General features: G+C 47.9%; 1 protein-coding gene across 1 annotated transcript in view; it reads right to left on the reverse strand.

Moving 5' to 3' along the window:
• The window catches only part of DISP3 (dispatched RND transporter family member 3), a 192,045-nt gene that overhangs the window by 151,574 nt on the left and 19,894 nt on the right, over positions 1 to 20,577 (reverse strand). The window contains exon 8 of the mRNA XM_078869669.1: positions 18,143 to 18,273. Within this exon, the coding sequence (XP_078725795.1) occupies positions 18,143 to 18,273 (131 nt within the window). The remainder of the gene's footprint in view (positions 1 to 18,142; positions 18,274 to 20,577) is intronic.

The following is a 20,577-nucleotide window of genomic DNA, read 5'->3' on the forward strand; positions in this document are numbered from 1 at the left end:
TTCCCAGCCGCCGCCCATCGTGCCCCACCTTGGCAATTCCCCCAACTGCATGAATATATTAACCATGATGAATTCCACCAAAGACAAAGAAAGATCCCCCGTACAGCCTTAAACGGACTGTTCGGGGCAAGCGCTGTGAGCGAGCAGCACCTACGAAGGCCGGCACGGCGGCGCACGAGGAGGTGGGGTGGCCAGCACTGCGCTGGACCGCCTTCGTCTCCCCAGTGACGATGTTTGCTACGCACAGCACCTGGCCGTCGATTGAGGCTGAGTCGACATTGGGGAGGCTCAGGACTGGTTCAAACAATCATCACCGGTGTTGGTGGCCGTGAAAGGGAATCAAACTCGGATCGCTGGGTTAGCAGTATAAAGCCGAAAATAATCCACTCATTGCCACACAAGAAATACCACTTTGGAACAAAACATGATGTTATTAATCTCACACTGTTCCAACCGGGTCCTGCGTGGGTTATTTTTAAATGCTCCTGTATTTCTGTGCCAAAACAGCACCGACCGTGTGCCTCAAGTGCAAATTGAAAAACCTATGGGCGTGCGCAATTACGATTACTTACGGGATGCATTCCTCAGGTTATCCGTGCGTCTGCCTGTCCCTCGGCGAGGTGACAAGTGCACCACCATCATTATCGAGCGGCCGATGACAAAGGCCAAGTGCCGAACTCAACGGCGGCAACTGCCACGGAAACATCCGGCGGGAATAGAATAATAAAGCGCACGAAGGACTCCCGGGAGAAGGCCGATCCACGGGATTTCAAAATGTCTATTTTTTTCGCTCCCAATTAGCCTGGCATGGTCACACGCGCCTCGGATATCGGCGTTCGAGGAGGCGAGCGCTTGTGGACACACCGCAGATTTGCGAAAACTATCACGGGCGGCGAAAGGCAGCGCAGCAAGATGGACCCGGCGAGTCCTCCGTGTGGGATTTTGAGCTCGTATCGGTGCGGCTCGCGGATGTTGTTCGGTTTGTACCGCGTCCTTCTTGTTGTTGTTGTTCGGTGTGATGTCCGACGTTTCGTCCCACGTGCTGGAAGCGCTCCTTTGCGGAACTAAATTGAGATCAGCACGTGGACGTGAACGGTTCGGACACGATGCCGAATACATCGGAGTGATGCCTCCCACATGTGTGGAGATAGAGTGTGATCCCCCCTTGTGTCTGTGGGTTCGCTCTGGCCACTCCGGTTTCCTCCTCCCACGTGACCAAATGCTCATCGATGGAATTGGCCAAACATTCTAAAAGCAGGACCCTCCTGTAAAATAATCTTTGGACACAATGAGGCTTTCCCAGAAACACAAAAAAGGGCATTTTATGGTGGATTAAAATAGATTCTTATGCTGACAATGCATGCATCATATCACGCAAATCGGAACATGTTGTGGGTTATAAGTTCACATAGACCAGCTGTATTCTTCACAATGACAAAAAAATTACAGATAATTAGATTCAAACAGGACGATGCATTATGACCAATCATAATCGCGAGGAGGGGGGTGTGGGAAATCATTACATTCCTCGGATGATATTCAGAATTTACAGCCCTTTGTCAATTCACTGCTGGATGAAGGAATCCCAACACCATTTAATTCGTGGCGGTTATATTCTTGGTTCTTTTGGTAAAGTCACGTAGAAGGGAAATAATAAAATAATTAAAATTAAACGATAAAATTCTCACGACGTTTCGATTGCAACACAAACAATCATTATCAGGTGTGAAAACCACAGCAAGAAAACATTTAAAAACAAATTGTAACATTTTATAAAAAAAATTTGAAACGTCGTGAGAATAAGAAAAAAATATTTTATTTTATTATTTTCCTTCTACGTGACTTTACTGAAAAAAACAAGAATATGAATCCCTGCAGTCACGAAAGCTTTAAATCGAAATCGTGGCGGTTACTTGCCCACACCTCACACAACGCTATGTCAGTGCGAGCCGGTGGATCGGGTGCCGGTACCGCGTCAAACATCGCTTCGCCGCTGATGTAAGCCGTGTTCGGAAATCGAATTCGGATCAGCAGGTTCACAACGTAGCGCGCCCGTAAGCACTACGCCAGCCATCGCTCCACCCCACGTGCCCGGTTTGAATTGACGACAGCAAAGCCGACGGTTGATTCGACTGCATCAATTTCTTACCGAGCTGAACGCATTTCCATAATCTATTTACGCTCCGCACAATGGTAATTGAACTTCATTACTCTTTTCCTGAATCTTACACAGTTGGATCTCTCGCACACCAAGGTTATAAATGTACAAATGTTTAGATGTAACAATAATAATTGTTGTTTGAAAAAACAGAGCAGCCACACAAAGATTACATACAGTCAGTACACGTATAGAGGAGAGGGGAGGGGGGGTGGCGCGGGTGGGGTAACACACAATCGCTATCGTTATTCACGACGACGTGAGATGACATTTAACTAAAAATATCATCGGACAAGCGAAGGCATGAATATGGTCAAGGGTAATCACGGAGCGGCAGCCAAGGGACGGAACTCGTCTGAGAATGCCACGACCATGAAGACGCAGAAGATTAACTAAACGCTCTTGCGGGTTTCCCATGTGGGACTACCGCATCGCAGGGTTGTGAGAGATAACGGGGGAATGGGTAGACCTTCATCCAGCAGTGAATAGACCATGGCTGACATTGAATGGATGATGGCATAATCGGGTAGGCCTTCATCCAGTAGTAGATTCACCATGGCTGACATTGAATGGATGATGGCATAATCGGGTAGGCCTTCATCCAGTAGTAGATTCACCATGGCTGACATTGAATGGATGATGGCATAATTGGGTAGGCCTTCATCCAGTAGTAGATTCACCATGGCTGACATTGAATGGATGATGGCATAATTGGGTAGACCTTCATCCAATAGTGGATTGACCATGGCTGACATTGAATGGATGATTGCATAATTGGGTAGACCTTCATCCAGCAGTGAATAGACCATGGCTGACTATGACTGGATGATGATGATGATGATGACACCGCACCGTCAAGCGGCCAGAAATGAACAGCACGAACAAAATCAATAATATTGTAACACGTGTCTTGAATTGGGCAAGGTTATTACAAGAGCTTGAGGCGGGGGAAGGGGGGGGGAGAGATGACGGGAGAGTGAACGCTGTTTGGGTTCCCCTCCCACCCCCCCCCCGCTCCACCCGGTGTGCCTAACAGGGCTTGAGCGGCTCGGCCGAGTCGTGTGCCTGCGAGTACCGCCGTATTGCGGTGCCTAATGAGGCGTCCTCCCGCCAGAGGGGGAAAAGCCTCCAACTGCGCGGCCACGACCAAGAATGGGAGGCAGCCACGGCGGCAATGCTCACGATGAAGCCCTCTCAACCTGAGGCCACGTTTGATTCCTCTCTTAAACGATTAGCGTGGGGGTAAGTGGGGGGGGCGGGGTGGCTCTCCCGTGGTGTCAATGGCGAGCAACGCTGCTGCCCGAGCTCCCCGGTTCGATCCCGTCGTGGGTAGAAATAATTTTGGGGATTTCTTAAAATCCTTCATGATCGCTGCGAGCAGCGTGAGCGGGTAACGAGCATCACAGTTGGCCGATTGGACAGGTCGCGAGTGGTGGGGCTAAGACTGAACTATGTTTTATTTTACCAGGTAAGGGCCCACTGAGCTACGTAGCTATTTTTTTCAGAAGCGACATGGCCACAAATGACAGCTCAACGAAGTGACTGATCGCGTGGAAATTTATATTGGCCAAATACTCTAAACGCGCGGTTCTAAATGTGGAGGGGAAAACACGGTGAAAAATCCACGCAACCACGGGGAGAGAGAGAGAGAGACACGCAAACTCCAAATATACAACAGGCATCATGGTCAGGATTGAGCCCACGATCTCCTGTATACCAGGCGAGGTAGTTAACATCTTGCCACCGTGGGGAAAGTGTGGGTAACTCCCCCCCCCCCAACTCTTTCGAGACGTCTGGCCACCGTGGACGTGCAGAAGAAATGCTTTGAAGTCCCTGCTGTGGAGCCTCACCCCAGCAGCCAGCAGTGGCGTGAGCAAGCCATTGCAGGGCTGCACCTTTACCTCCTCTCCCTCCCTGTAGAGGGAGAGGAGGTAGCAAGATGTTAACTACCTCGCCTGGTATACAGGAGATCGAGGATTCGATCCTGACCCTGATGCCTGTTGTATATTTGGAGTTTGCACGTCTCTCTCTCTGTGGTCGCGTGGATTCTTCTCCAGGTCCTCCGGTGTTCCCCTCCACATTTAGAATCAACATCACGGCGTTTCGAATATTTGGCTGCGGTAAATTTCCACGTGATAAGCAACTTCGTTGAGCTATCATTTGTGATAGCCAAGTGGCTTGTGCAAAAGAGCCATATAGCTCAGTGGGCTTTACCTGGTAAAATAAATTAAAAGTTTATAATAAATCAAGTAAAAAAAATGAAGACCATTGCTTGTGTAGCGATCGAAACGTCGTGATCTATTATTTTTTCTACCTACGTGCCATTACCGAAAGAACCAAAGAGTACGTTTAAAATAGCTGTATAGTTACGGGCTGCGAAAGCACCCTCAGACACCGTTGAAGGATAATACTTAAGGGGACGGGCTTCAATCAAGTTTGGGAACAATCATTGCATATGCTTGGGGTTATGTAACGCAAACCCAATTTGCGTTTTTCTTCGAAAGTATTTAATCAGCAATACGGAAGCGAGATTGTAGGGCAAAATTAATTTGTCAGGGAAAAAGTAATTTGCAGATTTGTAAAGACGTTAGTCCTCATGGCTCTGGTTTGATTGAGTCTGCAAGCTTTGGTCAACTATACCGTTGTTCAACGTGGCCAGTTTTCGATAGGGCAAGTCCCGAATAGCAACACAACCTCATACGAAGGTCTCGTTAATATTGGATCACATCTGTGCGGCAGTTATAGTACCCCCCCCCCCCCGCCCACCCCCTCCCACTAGACAGAGCTCATGGACAAACGCTCTAAACCTTTGTTGCAAAGCGCAAAAACCATTGAATACAGCACTTAACGATTCAGCATCCAACAATGTCCACAGTGATTCGATGACTCGATCATTTTTCGATTTAAAGCTTTCGTGACTGCAGGGACAGCTGTCTCCCCGACAGACCTGGTCTTCACCTGAGGACGGCTGCTTGCGTTGTGGCCGAAACGTCGTGAGAATTATTTTTATTATATTTTATTTTTATCATTTTATTACTTCCCTTCTACGTTACTTTATCGAACGAACCAAGAAGATGACTCGATCATTCTTGAACGTTCTGCAGAGCTCTCCAATACAATTCAACAATTAATTTTCTTTTTTAACAATCATTGAGGCAAATGCAGCGACGTGAAATTGGCCACGTGAACCCATTATATGCAGGGCACATCGATCGATAAGAACAAAAAAAGCATCGAATCTTACAGAAGCATCATGAGCAAAATCGATTTTAATCGGTGAATCAATGCATCGCGCTACACCACTCTAATTTACCAAATTCTATCACGACTGTGCTAGTGGGTGTCGCATCACGGGACGCAGAATCCAATTGGACCTCTCAAAAAGTCACGGCGCCCTTTGTGGCATCACAAAAATACTTCTGAGACACAATTGGAACCTCCTTGGCCAGTAACAAAATATGATAATTGGTTTTTTACCCTTTTATCTGGCAACAAAACTGACACCTTTTTTAACAAGGAGTCATGTTTGCATTGACCACAATACCTGCGGTCGGAATGCAAACAAAAAACACAACTCTGATAAGGCGCACGCGCCTTTTGGCGTCATCTGGTCCAACACCATGTGAGACTAGGCTCTAAGAAAAGCTGTCTCGGGTGTGGACCAATCAATTTCAAGGACAGTGCATACATTATCAGAGTTGTGTTTTTTGTTTGCATTCCAACCGCAGGTATTGTGGTCAATGCAAACATGACTCCTTGTTAAAAAAAAGGTGTCAGTTTTGTTGCCAGATAAAAGGGTAAAACTACTTCTGAGACCTCTCCAAACGACCTCTGGCTAGAGAGAGTAATGTTCGCCCGCATGACAGTCTATCATATATATTTCTTAATTCTCACAAGGGCTGGAATTTAGCCAAATTGAATGCAAAACCAAAATTTAATGTGCTAAGGGGCTGGGTTTATCTGTGCAGTCACTGGTGACTGGGCTGAGACCATAAATTGTCTACACTTCAGAAGCCAGTTTAATCAGAGGCGGCTGCCTGGATTCGAACCCAGGTTCTCGGTTGTGCGAGCTCAGGCCTTTGACCTCCGAGTCACCTGTCCACCCCCTACACCACCACCACCACCACCACCCCCTCCCTTATTGAAAATCAAAATTTGTATAATTTTCTCACCCTTTCTGTCTTGTTAATACAGTTTTGTTAGCTCCATTAGCCTCAACATAATATTTGCATGCAACTTGCATATCATTAGCATACATCGTTATTATCAATCCACCAGGCACAGAATGCGGTTGCGTGTATCGCGAACGGGCGAAATTGTTTGACGCGCCGATAAAACGCCACCCGCGGTGTCCACTGGTTTATTCTTTCATGCTGCTATGTCGTAATTAGTAGCAACATTGGACTTCCAAATCCAGTGGTCGCCAGTTAAATCGCCTGTCGCGTCGGTTTTAAAACAATAGGGAAGCTCATTAAACCCCCACCCCCATCCTCGGTCCACCCAGCGGGTGGACCAACACCGAGTCAAGTGGCAGATTGCGCGTGTTGCGGTTACACAGTAAGAGTGCCCCCATCGTTTCCAATACGAATGGACATCGTGAAAGAATTGGCCCAAACACCCTCTTAGAGGGGCTCTCTAAGGCCCTGTGTAGTGGAGGCCCCTTCTGCCAGCAGTGGCATGAGCAACCAAGCCCCGGCCTGCACCTTTATATATATACGTATATATACTGGGGTTTGGACAATCATAATTCTCCCTTTGGATTCCAGAAGTGCACGGTTGGGTCAAAGGGAGCGCAGGCAAATGAAGTGCAAAGCCACATTGTCACGCCTTCATCTCGCGCCGCTCCTGTGCAGCATTTGCACAGTAAAGCAAAGGGCAACGGCATTTTACGGGCAGGAAATATCATTTAAGAGCACATACACAATGTGTTACACACGCGTACGTGTGGAGCAGTGGAGCGGTGGATCGTTGCACACTGCGCTACGAAACCCGGCTAACCCCGGTTGAGTTCCCTGTTCCCGAGGCCCTCTCGTTCCCCTTGACACACCTGCGCCCTGACCAGCGTGATCTTCGTATGGTCGAACAATCCCCGTGACCGACTAAGCGTAGGGAGAAATGGATCCGTCGGTGAATTGACAAAGGGATGAAAATAATAATTATGTTGCTAGGAAATTGACAATTGCTTAATTAAAATTAATTCAGTGCTTCAAGTGACTTTGTACAAAAGTGGTTTATTATTCAAATAGACACCGCTAAATCCTGCTGGAACAACAACAAAAAGAATCACAGTTTTAATGATGCGTGCAAATTAATACGCTCACCGATTGATGTGTGAAGGGTAACGGAGTAAAAATGACAGAACAAAGTCGTCTGATGAAACGTGGAACGATAGAAACGGGGACGGTAACGGAGACAAGAATAAGGTGGAAGACCAGTGCCCTAAAATGCCACCTCTCATGCCACCTTCATCAGCTCTTGCGTAGCGTCACCGACGGCCACGTTGGAGGAGTTGTGTTTGTTATTCGTGCTTGCGCACCACCGCCGGGGACGGTGTCATTGCACGCACAACGAAAAGTGCTCGAGCGAGACGACGGGATGGCACGCGCAAGTAACGTACACGTTGAACTTCCTTCGCACCGTACCCAGCCAACCGTTGCTCAAATCAGAGTTGAGCGGGCACAAGGACAACAAGCTAAACACAGGGGGGGGGGGGGAGATGATGCTAGTGGGCACTTTGCTGATACCACCAGGGAGTAGATACACGGGGCACCTCACAGCCCACGGCAAGGGGATTCGCAACATCAATGCGATCTACCAAATCCTCGCCTCCACACTGGCGGATTATGGGCGAATGTTGCCACGTGGCCACCGTCACCACCGTCTGGCTCGGTGGTGCCGGGTAAATGGGTGCGGTTGTGAGGAGGACAGCATAAAGCTCGCGCGGGATCTTTACTTGCCCCCAGTAAAAGGGTTAATCCTGAATGTAATTTATTTTAAAGTGTAATGGTATATAATGAGCCTGTCAGTTTGAGCTTTTTTTTTTCCTTTCTGAAAATGACTCTGTCCTTAATTCCTGTGACAATATTACCATGGGCACTTTCAACAGCAGAATGTCTTAATGCGAGTGAAAAGTAAAAAAAAACATTTTATGACCACACATTACACATCCCTCCCGCTAGCAGCCTTTGTGTGATAAAATGTCTTATTTACACAGGTGACAATTTGGAGGGTTGGCTGCCAATTAAATACCTCTGTGCAAAAAATGTAATGATGGAACAAACGATTTCATTTAAGGAGGAGGAGGGGGAAGAAAGGAAGGAAGGGGTGGGAAAAATAAAATAATCCATCAACCGAGAGAAGGCGCAAATTAGCAAGCGTACACAATTTAAAATCAACACCTTCCCTCGATGATAACGCAACTTCCCGCGAAGAATGATGATGAGATAAAAAAAAAACAAGATGAATAATTTACACAGCGAATGATCTCTGGAGCAGCGGTCGATTGGGCCGGAGGGTTGTGAGCGTGCCTGGTGGCGGAGCACGCAACGGGGCAGCGACGGTGGCAGGGGAGAGAGCGGCGATAATGTTATCACCTTCAGTTTAAATCTTAATAGGCTTTCTTAGAGGCAGGGGATGAGGTGTTATTAAACTGATGGATTGGGTTAGAGCGGTGTAGATGTGGTGAAGCTTTTCTCTCTCGCTCGCTCACCCGCGCTCTTCGACTCCCCCCCCCCCCCCTCTGGTTTCACCCTCGCGTCTGGTTCTCACCGCGTGTATTTACCCCTGGATTTGTCGTTGACTACTCCCGCCGCCGTGCGCGTTCGTTGTCCCCAGCACGCGCCACGACGACGACGCCGCCGACTCGGGCGGGAGACTCCCCGTCGCGCGGAGCGAAACCTGCTTCTCTCTTCGCTCTCCCATCCAACGTCCGCGTGCCCGTGCGCGTGTGCCCGTGCGCGCGTGCCCGTGCGCGCGTGTGCTAGCGCACGGTACGTGACAACGGAACGAGTGCGAAGGCTAGCCTCGTAGGAAAGAAAGGAATAATCGTGCATCTACTCTGCACAACGTACATTTTATTTTTACGTTTTCAGCGTATGTGTTTTTTTACTTTTACAAAAAAATACGCATTCATGTTCTGTCACCGTCACAACAACAACCGCCATTCGCCACTAAGTGGCGGTGACGTCACCACGACGCTTGTGCCAGGCCATGTGCACCCTGAGGCCACGTGAAGTGTCGAACGCCCGCTGGCAGGAGGTCACGGGGCAGACCCAGGTGCCACGGGTCGACTGACCGAGATGACCGAGATGACTGGCTGATGCACCACCTGTGCCCCCTACTGTGCCAACTTGCTGTGCCCTAGCCACCCGGCGCTCCGCTCGTTGTTGTGAGCGTCGCTCCTCCGCCCTCCGTTGTTGTTGGAGGGCGACTGCCTCCAACTGCCCAGTAGCGTCCTTCACGAGCCTCCTCCACTGAGGCCGATCTTGACACCGCTGGTACCAGTCATAGGCAAGTCCACTCAGCTCCACGTCCTCCTGTACCACATCACTCCATCTCTTCTCTAGCCCGTGCCGCGCCCGTTTAGCCCCCTGGATCCGGCCGAACAAAAGCTGTTTAGGCATGCGGTGGCTGGGCATGCGGGCTACATGACCCAGCCAACGCAGCCTTGCCTGCCGGAGGAGCTCACTGATGGGACTTTGCCCAGATCTTTCAAGGACTTGTGAGCTCCTCACACAATCCAGCCTGGTTAAACCCAGGATGGATCGTAGGCAGGCCAGCCTAAATGTTTCCAACCGGCGAAGATGCTCCACTAGGGGGGTCCACGTTTCGCAAGCGTAGAGAAGGGAGGGAATGACCGTGGCCGAGAAGACCTGAAGCTTCGTGCTTCACAAACACACACACACACAGACATGCTCCGAGCATGCTGCCAGATTCGTGACGTGAGAGGATTGCACGAGTCGAAGGTAGTCGCTGCGGTAGCCTTTGTCATCATTTCTGCCATACTGCGAGACTCTAACATTATTACTTCTCTTTGTTAGTGACTTGATATCAGTCGCAGGTGACGGTACACTTCAATGCGTCACGTTAATTTAAATAACTGGCCTAAAGTAACGCACGTTTAGCTGCCTAATGGCCAGAAACCTCAACGTCAATTCATTACCGCCGACTTTTCTTATTTGGAGGCGCCAAAAAACGTATTCGCAGTTATCTTTGGTGCCGTATGTTGTTGCCCGCTTGGCATTTCGAGTTTTCGGGCCTGTGCTCAGCAACCGTGATGCCATTTGAAAGAAGGCTCTCCCCGCTCTCTCTTCACCTTAGCAACGTAAACTGAAACGCCGCTGCCCCCCCCCCCCCAAAAAAAATCTCAATTCTCCGCTGCCCCGCAGCTCCGCATCTCACTCTTCCCATTCTCATTTCTCTCTCGCGCGCTTGTGCCCCCCCCCACCACCACCACCTACCCCGACCTGATGCACTCCTCCTCGCTCGCTTGCTGCCTCAGGGTTACTACCGCCACGCTTCACTCGTTCCACCCCCGCCCCCACCAAAATAAATATATATACACATTTGTGAGCGAATCCATTTGCACCGCTCGCAAATCGGACCAGAGCCAAAACTCGCAATTGTTCGCACGAAATACGGAGCAGAGCACAGCGGCTTCCTTCCACAGCAATTCCACGCAGGATGAAAAGACTCAGCGCCCATGTGATTATTGGGTAACATACCGTCTTGCTGGCTCCCAACACATCGTCACATCTTCACAGACATTACCAGTGTATTTCGATTTAAAGCTTTCGTGACTGCAGGGATTCATCTTCTTGGTTCTTTCGGTAAAGTCACGTAGAAGGGAAATAATAAAATAAAACATAATAAAATAATTCTCACGACGTTTCGGCCACAACGCAAAGCAGCGTCTGAAACTCATTCAGACGCTGTCTTCCCGACAGACCGGTTCTTCACCTGAGGACGGCTGCTTGCGTTGTGGCCGAAACGTCGTGAGAATTGCTTTATTATGTTTTATTTTTATTATTTTATTATTTCCTTCTACGTGACTTTACCGAAAGAACCAAGAAGATTACCAGTGTACTGCTCTTTAACTCACCCCGCACTCTCCTCCCACTCACTTTCCTCCGATACCACAGCGCAATTCGACACACCTTACCAACTTCACCTCCCTTCTGTATCTCGCTGCTCACCACTTCTCGAGGGTTATGTGGCCTTCATATTTTCAGTATCAATCCACAACAAAACGAAAATTCGGATAATCCAAAACTTCGTACATTTCGGCCCGAGTTTCGGATTTTCACCTTTAAAATCGGGATTGTGTTTGTGTAGGTGGACGTGCGGCTATGGTCGTGCCTATTAGGCGGGGAGAGGAGAGAGCGAGAAAAGTGGCGAGTCATGGAAAATCAGAGTGAGACATTGGAGAGAGGCACGGCAGTTTTAAATAGCGACGATTGCCATTACCGGAGAGAATGGATTTTTTTCTCACTTTCAATGGAGCAGTTTTCCCCGCTAAATCACCCAGCAAGATGCTGCCTCTAAAGGGCTGACGTGCATTTAAAAAAGCCTCATTCTTACGCCTTCCCGTACACTTTCCATAAGCACCGATTCTCATTTCATAGTTTGTTCAAAGGTATTGTTTCCATCATCTGCGGTTGACAGGCGATGAAAGTGTGAGGCTGCGTGGAATAACTCGGCTCGGTTTTTTTTGTTCCTGAAAGGTTGCAAGGTTTGCACCAACGGTTAATCGATTGAGCTCTTATTTTTTTCGGATCATTGCCTTTATTTAACCAGGTGAGAACGCATTGAGATTCGTAACCACCTTTAGGAGGCAGTCTTGGACAGTCAATAGCCACAAAGGGACAGTTACTAGCATGTTATATTCAACCATAATTTACAGCCCTTGCTGGATTAAGGCTTGCAGAAGTTGCGTTGGTTACGGAGGCTATTTCACCATACTTCACCATGCTGGTTAGTGAGCATTGGCAAAGAAGGAGATTCGAGGACCATTAGCCATCATGGCCAGGAATTGAACCCAGGTCCGCCAGGTTCATAGTGCAGTGCACTAACCACTGTGCCACCGCTCCCCAACCCACTTCCATTTATTGGAATGGCCAACTCCTCCAAATGGCTACGTCACAGGGGATAGAACACTACGTTCACAGCAGGTAAAACAAGCGTAGATGTACTTGCTCGCTGTGGCGGGAATCAAACTGTGCGTAAACTGGCTCGATTGGCCAGAGCGCCCTAGGGCAGTGAAACGGGCCAATTGATAAGCTCGCTTTGCCGCTTGTTGCCGAGGTTCGCCGCTCGAATTCCAGCAGCCGTCCTGGTTAATACTGCCGGTGACCAGCATCAACCACAAATACATCTGCCTCACGATGGAAATGAAAAAAGAATCAAATTCAATGACCCGATTTAAAATAAAAACAACATTTTCCATGCATGCCGGCGTGACGGTTTACCAATTTTTTCTTTACGAATTTGAGGAATTATCCGCACATTTCTGAAATTGGGTAAAACCACACAGCAATATCATCCCCTGCTGGCAGACTATACTCATCTGCGAAATATAGCCCTGTGCTGTAAAATAAGAATGGCAGAAATACCAAATGTAATCAATTACTATTATATCATTGAAGACGGGTGCAAAAACGATGACGGCAGATGGCCATTAATGGCGAGTGAAGCATTTTGTCTTGGCGGGGCGAAGAGGAAAAAGGCAGAGACAGAGTGGACCTCGAGGCTTTAAATCCTATAAATGGCCCACCACCAAAATGTATGAAATCGCACCTGATAGATTTATTTAACAAACTACCGTAATTAACGTGTCACCAGCCAAAAAATAAATGCTACAGAATAATTCCCAAAAACCCTTTTAATAATTCACAGCCCCCGAACGTATGATTAAGTGTAACGACCTCTTTCGGAAGTTTCGTCAAACATCACGAATCTAGAAGTAATTTCTTGCCTCGCGCAAAATAGAAGTTATGCATGGCCATAAATAAAGAGCGATGTTTTTACTGCGTAGGTGTTCGCGGTCGTGCTGTTAACCGCGTGTGGTTTGGCACGATGTCCTCCGTTTTAGTCGAAGCTCCCAGCGCGAAACGTCAGACATTGCACCGAATAACACGGGGCTCATTCCGAAAACACACATCACTAAAACAATGGTTGCAATTTTTTCCCCCAAATTCCCCTTATTTTAGGCGGGGGGGGGGGGTTAAACTTACACTTACAGCGATCAATAGGTTTCCATCGCGAATGAATCAATGCAACAATGAATGAATGAATAAATAAATAAATATGAATAATGGTGCCATAGATCATCTCTGTAATTTATTGATTACATTTCTGGCGCTCCAACTGGGAAGTGAGGTGTGTGTGGTGGGTGGGCGGCAGATTCGTCATTTTGGTGCAGGCTGACACGAGGCCACTGTGGAAGCCACTCAATTCCAGCGAGGCCACACCACATTTGTTTTCGGGGAAAGCGGAGCCATCGCAACACCTCAAAAGGTCGCAGTGTCGCGGGGGTCGCGATTACATTGTTCACGTTTCCGTTTGGCAATTTATTTATCGATGTACATAGATATCTTCATCGCATTCGTTATTTTTTTTATTCCTTTTTGTTTCCTTTCCTTTCCAGGAGGGATAAGAAACCGAAAGTGTCCCCTTTGGTGTACACAAAGCACACATTTTTTTGTTCTTTCGGTAAAGTCACGTAGAAGGGAAATAATAAAATAATAAAAATAAAACATAATAAAATCAAATTCTCACGACGTTTCGGCCACAACGCAAGCAGCCGTCCTCAGGTAAAGAACAGGGCTGTCGGAAAGACAGCGTCCGAATGAACACCACCAAGCTTGGCAGCGTATATTTAAAGGTGAGAGACTCGATTTTGCTGAGCTTTCCTATCCCGGAGTTTGTTGAAGGATCTCAAAGCTATGTGGAATCCCTCCCTGTAGAGGCGGTTAGAGAATTGTATTTTATTATGTTTTATTTTTATTATTTTATTATTTCCCTTCTACGTGACTTTAACGAAAGAACCAAGAAGATGAATCCCTGCAGTCACGAAAGCTTTAAATCGAAAAAAAAGCACACATTGTGTACATCTTTTATGCATGCAGTGTACACTTGGTATCGCGTGTGTGTGTGTGTGAAAGGTAAAGGAGACACATCCCTGCAATTTGCGTGCCCACGTAATTTTAGAGAGTCCTGTCAAAACATCTCTTCCTTGGGCCATTCATTGACACAAGGGGGTTGAAACTGCTCCGCTGTGAGATCTCCATACATATCGTCTCACGACAAGACACCAACATTGCACTGAACGAAGCCCCATAATTTTTCGATTTAAAGCTTTCGTGACTGCAGGGATTCACCTTCTTGGTTCTTTCGGTAAAGTCACGTAGAAAGAAATTCATAAAATCATAAAAATTTAACATAATAAAATAATTCTCACGATGTTTCGGCCACTTGCGTTGTGGCCGAAACGTCGTGAGAATTATTGTATTATGTTTATTTTTATTATTTTATTAATTTCTTTCTACGTGACTTTACCGAAAGAACCAAGAAGATGAAGCCCCATACTCAATATGAAGTGCTCCTGTCGACAACGTCTAGTAATCGAGCAGCGTTTCCTTCTCAATTTGAAACAGGTCCAGAGTGTGTTGCTACATCAAATGCTCCTCGATAATATTGTCTGGAACGCTAATAGATACGATGATAAATCATGACTTGAAGCTTTCGTGACTGCAGGAATCCATATTCTTTGGAAAATATTTATTTTTATTTTCTTTGAACCATCTACGTGACTTTACAAAAAGACCCAAAGAAAACAACACGATGATGTTTGTTATAATATTATAATAGGTTTTCCCCTTTTTTCTGGAAACAAAATATATATGTTGATGATGATGATGTTTGTGTTTTGGCCATTTGTGTCTGTACTCAGCAACTGCTAAAAAACAATACCCAAGAACACAATTGGAACTGGAGAAGGAGTGGGGGGATTGGAGGGGGGACATAAAGCAAATGTACGAATTAGCCGAGTGTAGATTCAGAGCCGTATTCCTCATTGTGGCTCAGCTCAGGTACAAACTGCTCGCTGGCTTTCAAATTCGCGCGAGCGACCCGGACGTTGACTTGGCTCAGGCTCACTCGGCCCACGATGAAACTTCTGAGCTTAAGTTAAGCGCACGGCTTTTAAGCCCGCGGCTTCAAGACGGCTCATTCGTGCCACGACCGTGATCCGGGAGCCGAGCCTGAACTAGACCCTGTTCCGTGAGTGTGGCGGCGGCGATAAAAATGGGAAACCTGAGCGAAAACACGTTGTTGCACACAGCTCAACAAAGCTCCGTGACCAACGCAGCTTTGCGGGCGGCAACACACCGCATCAATAAACTATCGTCGGTGATGGGGAGGGGGGGGAGAATCTGTCATCTTTAGTTCATGTATAGCTGCTTCAAAAGGGATACACAACACCCCTCTCCAGGGTTTTCATCAACCGACGTATATGCGCAAAAGAATATGTTATTCTCAATTATTAATCTGACAGAAAGCATATCTCTCCTGGGAAGTACACTCTCCGTGTATTCTACAATAATAATAATACGGTTTATATTTGCAACGCCTTTGTCAATCCGCTGCTCGATCGAGGCCTCACCATGCCGTGTTGATCATGGGGGCTGTTTCGCCATACTTCACCGCGCTCATCATTGCGGGCTGGATGAATGGAAGTTTAGATCTCACTAGCCACTGGTGTTAGTTATGGCAGGGAGTGGAATTCAGGTTGTCAGGTTTCACAGCGTGGAGCCATAACCAATGCGCCACTGTTCCGCCCCTGTGTATTGCATTATGCCTTTGATTTCTGATTTTCCTCTGTACGGTCTTATGGATTTGTGCTCGTTATACATCTACTTAGATACCCTATATACCCACATGTCTTCTGGCATGTTGTATACGTTTCATTGCCACCCCTTTTCCTTGACCGATGACCTCCGACCTCCTCTGCCCTTTGACCTTACACCAAAGAGGTGACTCCGAAGTTACTGTCGGAGATGAGCGAGATCGATGGCAATCCACGAAGAGAAAGGGAGAGGAATTTATTTGCGGAATCTGTGTGCGTCTGGCTCTACGCAAACTATATCTACGTCACACTGTGCATCTCCCTTTCTCCTTGTATCTTTCTCCGAGTAGCTTTAAGTTCATCAATGTGTAGTGACACGTGATACAGTAGCATTCAATAATAGGAGTCTTTATTTCTTTCTGTAGAGTCACGTGGGTATAAAATAAAATAAATCACGACGTTTCGGGCGCAACACAAGCGTCCGTCATCAGGTGTTGCGCCCGAAACGTCGTGATTTATTTTATTTTATACCTGCAGTCACGAAAGCTTCAAATCAAGATTGAGTCTTTATTTCCTCCAGAACGAGACACACGGTCTTCAAGGATTCCCTTCGCTCCCATCGTCCCGAACTTTCTCGCTTCCCCTTCATATATCCCTCAAGCCCCTTTCCCGAAGGTTCCTTGACTTGCTTTCTCTCCAGCCAATCACCTTCCACTTTTCCAAACGAATTCCAACCGTCCATCCTGTCAATCATCCTATGTTTCCCGCTCTTTCCATTTTCATATTTCTCTTTCAATCCCTTCAATTCCCTGCCTCTAACCAATCCCCTTTCAGGCCCGTTAAGTACCAATCAGAAAGCTTGTTTTTTACTTATTCTATGCGTCTTTCGGTAAAGTCACGTAGATTTTCTTTGAACCTATCTACGTGACTTTACCGAAAGACCCATAGAATATGAATTCCTGCAGTCACGAAAGCTTTAAGTCAAGACTTGTTTTTACTTCTTGATTATCCGTATCACGTGGTATCCACCATGTCAGTTGAGTAATGTTGGTAATGATACAATATCTACGTATGTATCTGCATCCGTGCCTCCTTCCAGATCTCTGGCTCGTGTTGCCATGTCAATCTCGGTCAGTGCCTTTGTGCCTCTCTCCGTGGCGTTGTCAACTAGTGCCTCAACCAGATTTCTGCGTCTCTCGAGTTCTCTCTTTGTATCCATCTGCGCGTCAGAAATGCTGTCACTGTATCGCAAAGAACTCGCGAAAGTTAAGATTGTGCCCTCGTGCTCATCTCATGAATTGGGCAAAGCCATCCAAGTACAGTAGTGAGTGGGGCTACCTGAGCATGGGTGGGGCAACCTGACTAGTGGGTGGGGCAACCTGACTAGTGGGTGGGGCTACCTGAGTAGTGGGTGGGGCTATTTGACTAGTGGGTGGGGCTACCTGAGTAGTGGGTGGGGCACCTGAAAAGTGGGTGGGGCTCCTGCCTAGTGGGTGGGGCTACCTGACGAGTGGGTGGGGCTACCTGAGTAGTGGGTGGGGCACTTGAAAAGTGGGTGGGGCTCCTGCCTAGTGGGTGGGGCTACGTGGGTGGGGCTATTTGACTAGTGGGTGGAGCTACCTGACGAGTGGGTGGGGCTACCTGAGTAATGGGTGGGGCACTTGAAAAGTGGGTGGAGCTCCTGCCTAGTGCGTGGGGCTACCTGAGTAGTGGGTGGGGCACCTGAAAAGTGGGTGGGGCTCCTGCCTAGTGGGTGGGGCTACCTGACGAGTGGGTGGGGCTACCTGAGTAGTGGGTGGGGCACTTGAAAAGTGGGTGGGGCTCCTGCCTAGTGGGTGGGGCTACGTGGGTGGGGCTATTTGACTAGTGGGTGGGGCTACCTGAGCAGTAGGCTGGACTAGCAGTGGAGTAGGGAGGGCATATGAGCAGGAGGTGTTATCCAAATTCAGTGAATAGGGTTAACTTGTTGTGTGGGCGGGAGCGGGGGGGTTAGTGGATGAGTGGGTGTGGCTGTAAGAGTGGGCGGGGCTGAAGGAGGGAGCAGTTGGCACCTCGCCCAGCTGAGCTGCCCAGAGGTTTGGTCGCTTCACTTCGATCTGAGACAGTCACACGCACGGATTCGTCACGGCGACCGCTCTCACCTGGGAGGATCGGCCCCGTGCGAGTGGCGATCCCAGAGGCTCAGCGCGGCGGGCATCATAATCGCGGCAAGCAGCCAGCACACCGCCACGAGCAGCGCCATGAACAGCCCAAAGTCCCGCACAGCCGGGATCTGAGGTGGCGTGGGGCGGACGGGACACAACAGCGACCGGCGCTCGAATGGCAAAGACAAAACATGAAGATCACCCCCCACCCACCCACACTCACAGATGGTGGGCGGGCGGGCAGGCGGAACTCACAGAGACGCACAGACAAGGACCAGGCACCGAGCATGCGTGGCCACCTCTGTTTCCCCCATTGCTGGTTATGGTATCCGCACTCCGCAGGCGGGTTGGTTCAAGAAGCTACTACAACCGGATCACACTGAATTCGTCAGATCTTGGAATCTAGCCCGGGTGGGTGAGCCTAGTTGGTATTGGATGGGGGTCTGCTTGAGATTAGACGGTGTTGTTAGGCTCGCTTGGACAGCAAGGTGGCCAGCACAGCAATGGGTTGAATCCACCTGTGTGCTGCTTTGAATGTCACCCCCTTTTAAAGGCACGGTTTTCTCCCGGTACGCCAGGCTACCCGCACAAGCCAAGCTCTCACGAATGAAATTTGACCGACATCCCACTTCGAGGGCCAGAGCTATCCTGGGTAAATTAGCGGTGTGATTATTAATGGGGGTGGTTCACAGCCTTGCCGATTAGCTGCAGAGGTTCACGGGTTCGAATTTTGCGACTACCCCGATTAATATTCTGTGGGTGTATTAACCATCAAAATACACGCCCCTCTGCTTTACAGTGACATCATTCGCAAGCGCAAGCCATTGTGTGCCAGAGTCACGGTCCAAATTTGATCAAATTAACCCATAAATAACTCAATTGGGTAACACACAGAGCATACATTAACCCACCCCTCTCTGGCCTTCGCACCTTCTTAGCTCACAGGTGACGACATCACATTTATCCCTCTATTTAAGAACAAAACAGGAGGATTTCTACAAAAATCTGGCTGTCACTTGATGATGCTCGCAGTAATTACCGGTGAAACATTGTACTCGATCTGGATTTGAAGTTTTCGTGACTGCAGGGATTCATATTATTTGGGTCATTCGGTAAAGTCACGTAGATAGAACAATAAAATAATAAAAATAAAGTGAAAATAAAGTGAATATTCACTTTATTTTCATTTTTATTATTTTATCTACGTGACTTTACCGAAAGAACCAAAGAATATGTTATGGGTTTACTCTCCAACACAATGGTGTGCTGCACTAGATTAACGAATTTGCACGTTTTGTTTACATGACAAACTTTCCTAATTGTCTGTGTCGGGTGGTGGCGGGTTTAACGACACATTTATATTTACGCGATCTAACCCAAAAAACCTCTTAATGGACACATAGAAACCTTCGCTCCGACCACGAAAAAAACTTGGCAGGACCCACCCTTATGCTTTCCTGGATAAACAAGCGGAATCATAATAATTGTCATTGATGTGTGCACAATGGGCAGGGCAGATTCAGGGCCACCAGAAAATGAAACGCAGCCGGCAAATTACGCTGTTAATGCATCCCCTCCGCAGATACAGCACATGACAAACATAGACAAAGATTCCCCGTATAGCCTTAACAGACTTTTGGGCCAAGTTCTGTTAGGGAGCACATATGAAGGCCGACACGGCACACGATGGAGTGGGGTGGGAAGCAGTGATTCGAGGCAAAGAGAGGGAGGGCATTGTAATTATATAGATTGGTAATCATTCAATTGTTATTCATTGGCATTTGTTTCCCTTATAAGGAATTGTAATTGTATTTATTTAATAATTCGCTTCCAGGCCGCACTTAGCCTGTAGCTGTCAGAACGATTGAAGTTATTTCTGTTTCTCTCAATTTCAATGGATTCTCAGTTTGGAGCACAGCACGCTAACCACTGTGCCACCCCTCCCCATGACAAATATCCCCCCCCATGACCATGACACACAAAAAAACAATACACAAACACACACACACCTGTGCGCACACTGCACGGTCCACGAATTTTCACAGAGTGTATTTCGAAAACGGGCACCATTCATGTCACCATGTCATAATGGCGATGATAAAAATGCGGCGATGATAAAAATGCGGCGGTCATTTGTCCGCGCGACTGCGCGCCTCCAGCACCCACGACGAGGAACGTAACCAGACATCCGGCACGCTGCGGGGAGTTTATTCTCCAATACCGCCACCGCCTATCGTCCCCACTGCGCCGTGTATTGACTTTCTTCCTGACTAATGGCAACGTTCATCGCTCGACGGGTCAAAGTTTGTGCCCACTTATTGCACACGCAAGCAACAAAGCAACACACGCGCAAGAGCAGCGCGCCGCGTTCACTCCGCTTGTTCACCCGGCGTGAACAAGAGACACTCGGGGGGGCCACTCCAAATAAAGCA

Source organism: Lampetra fluviatilis, chromosome 28 (assembly GCF_964198595.1).
Source record: "Lampetra fluviatilis chromosome 28, kcLamFluv1.1, whole genome shotgun sequence".
NCBI lineage: Eukaryota > Metazoa > Chordata > Hyperoartia > Petromyzontiformes > Petromyzontidae > Lampetra > Lampetra fluviatilis.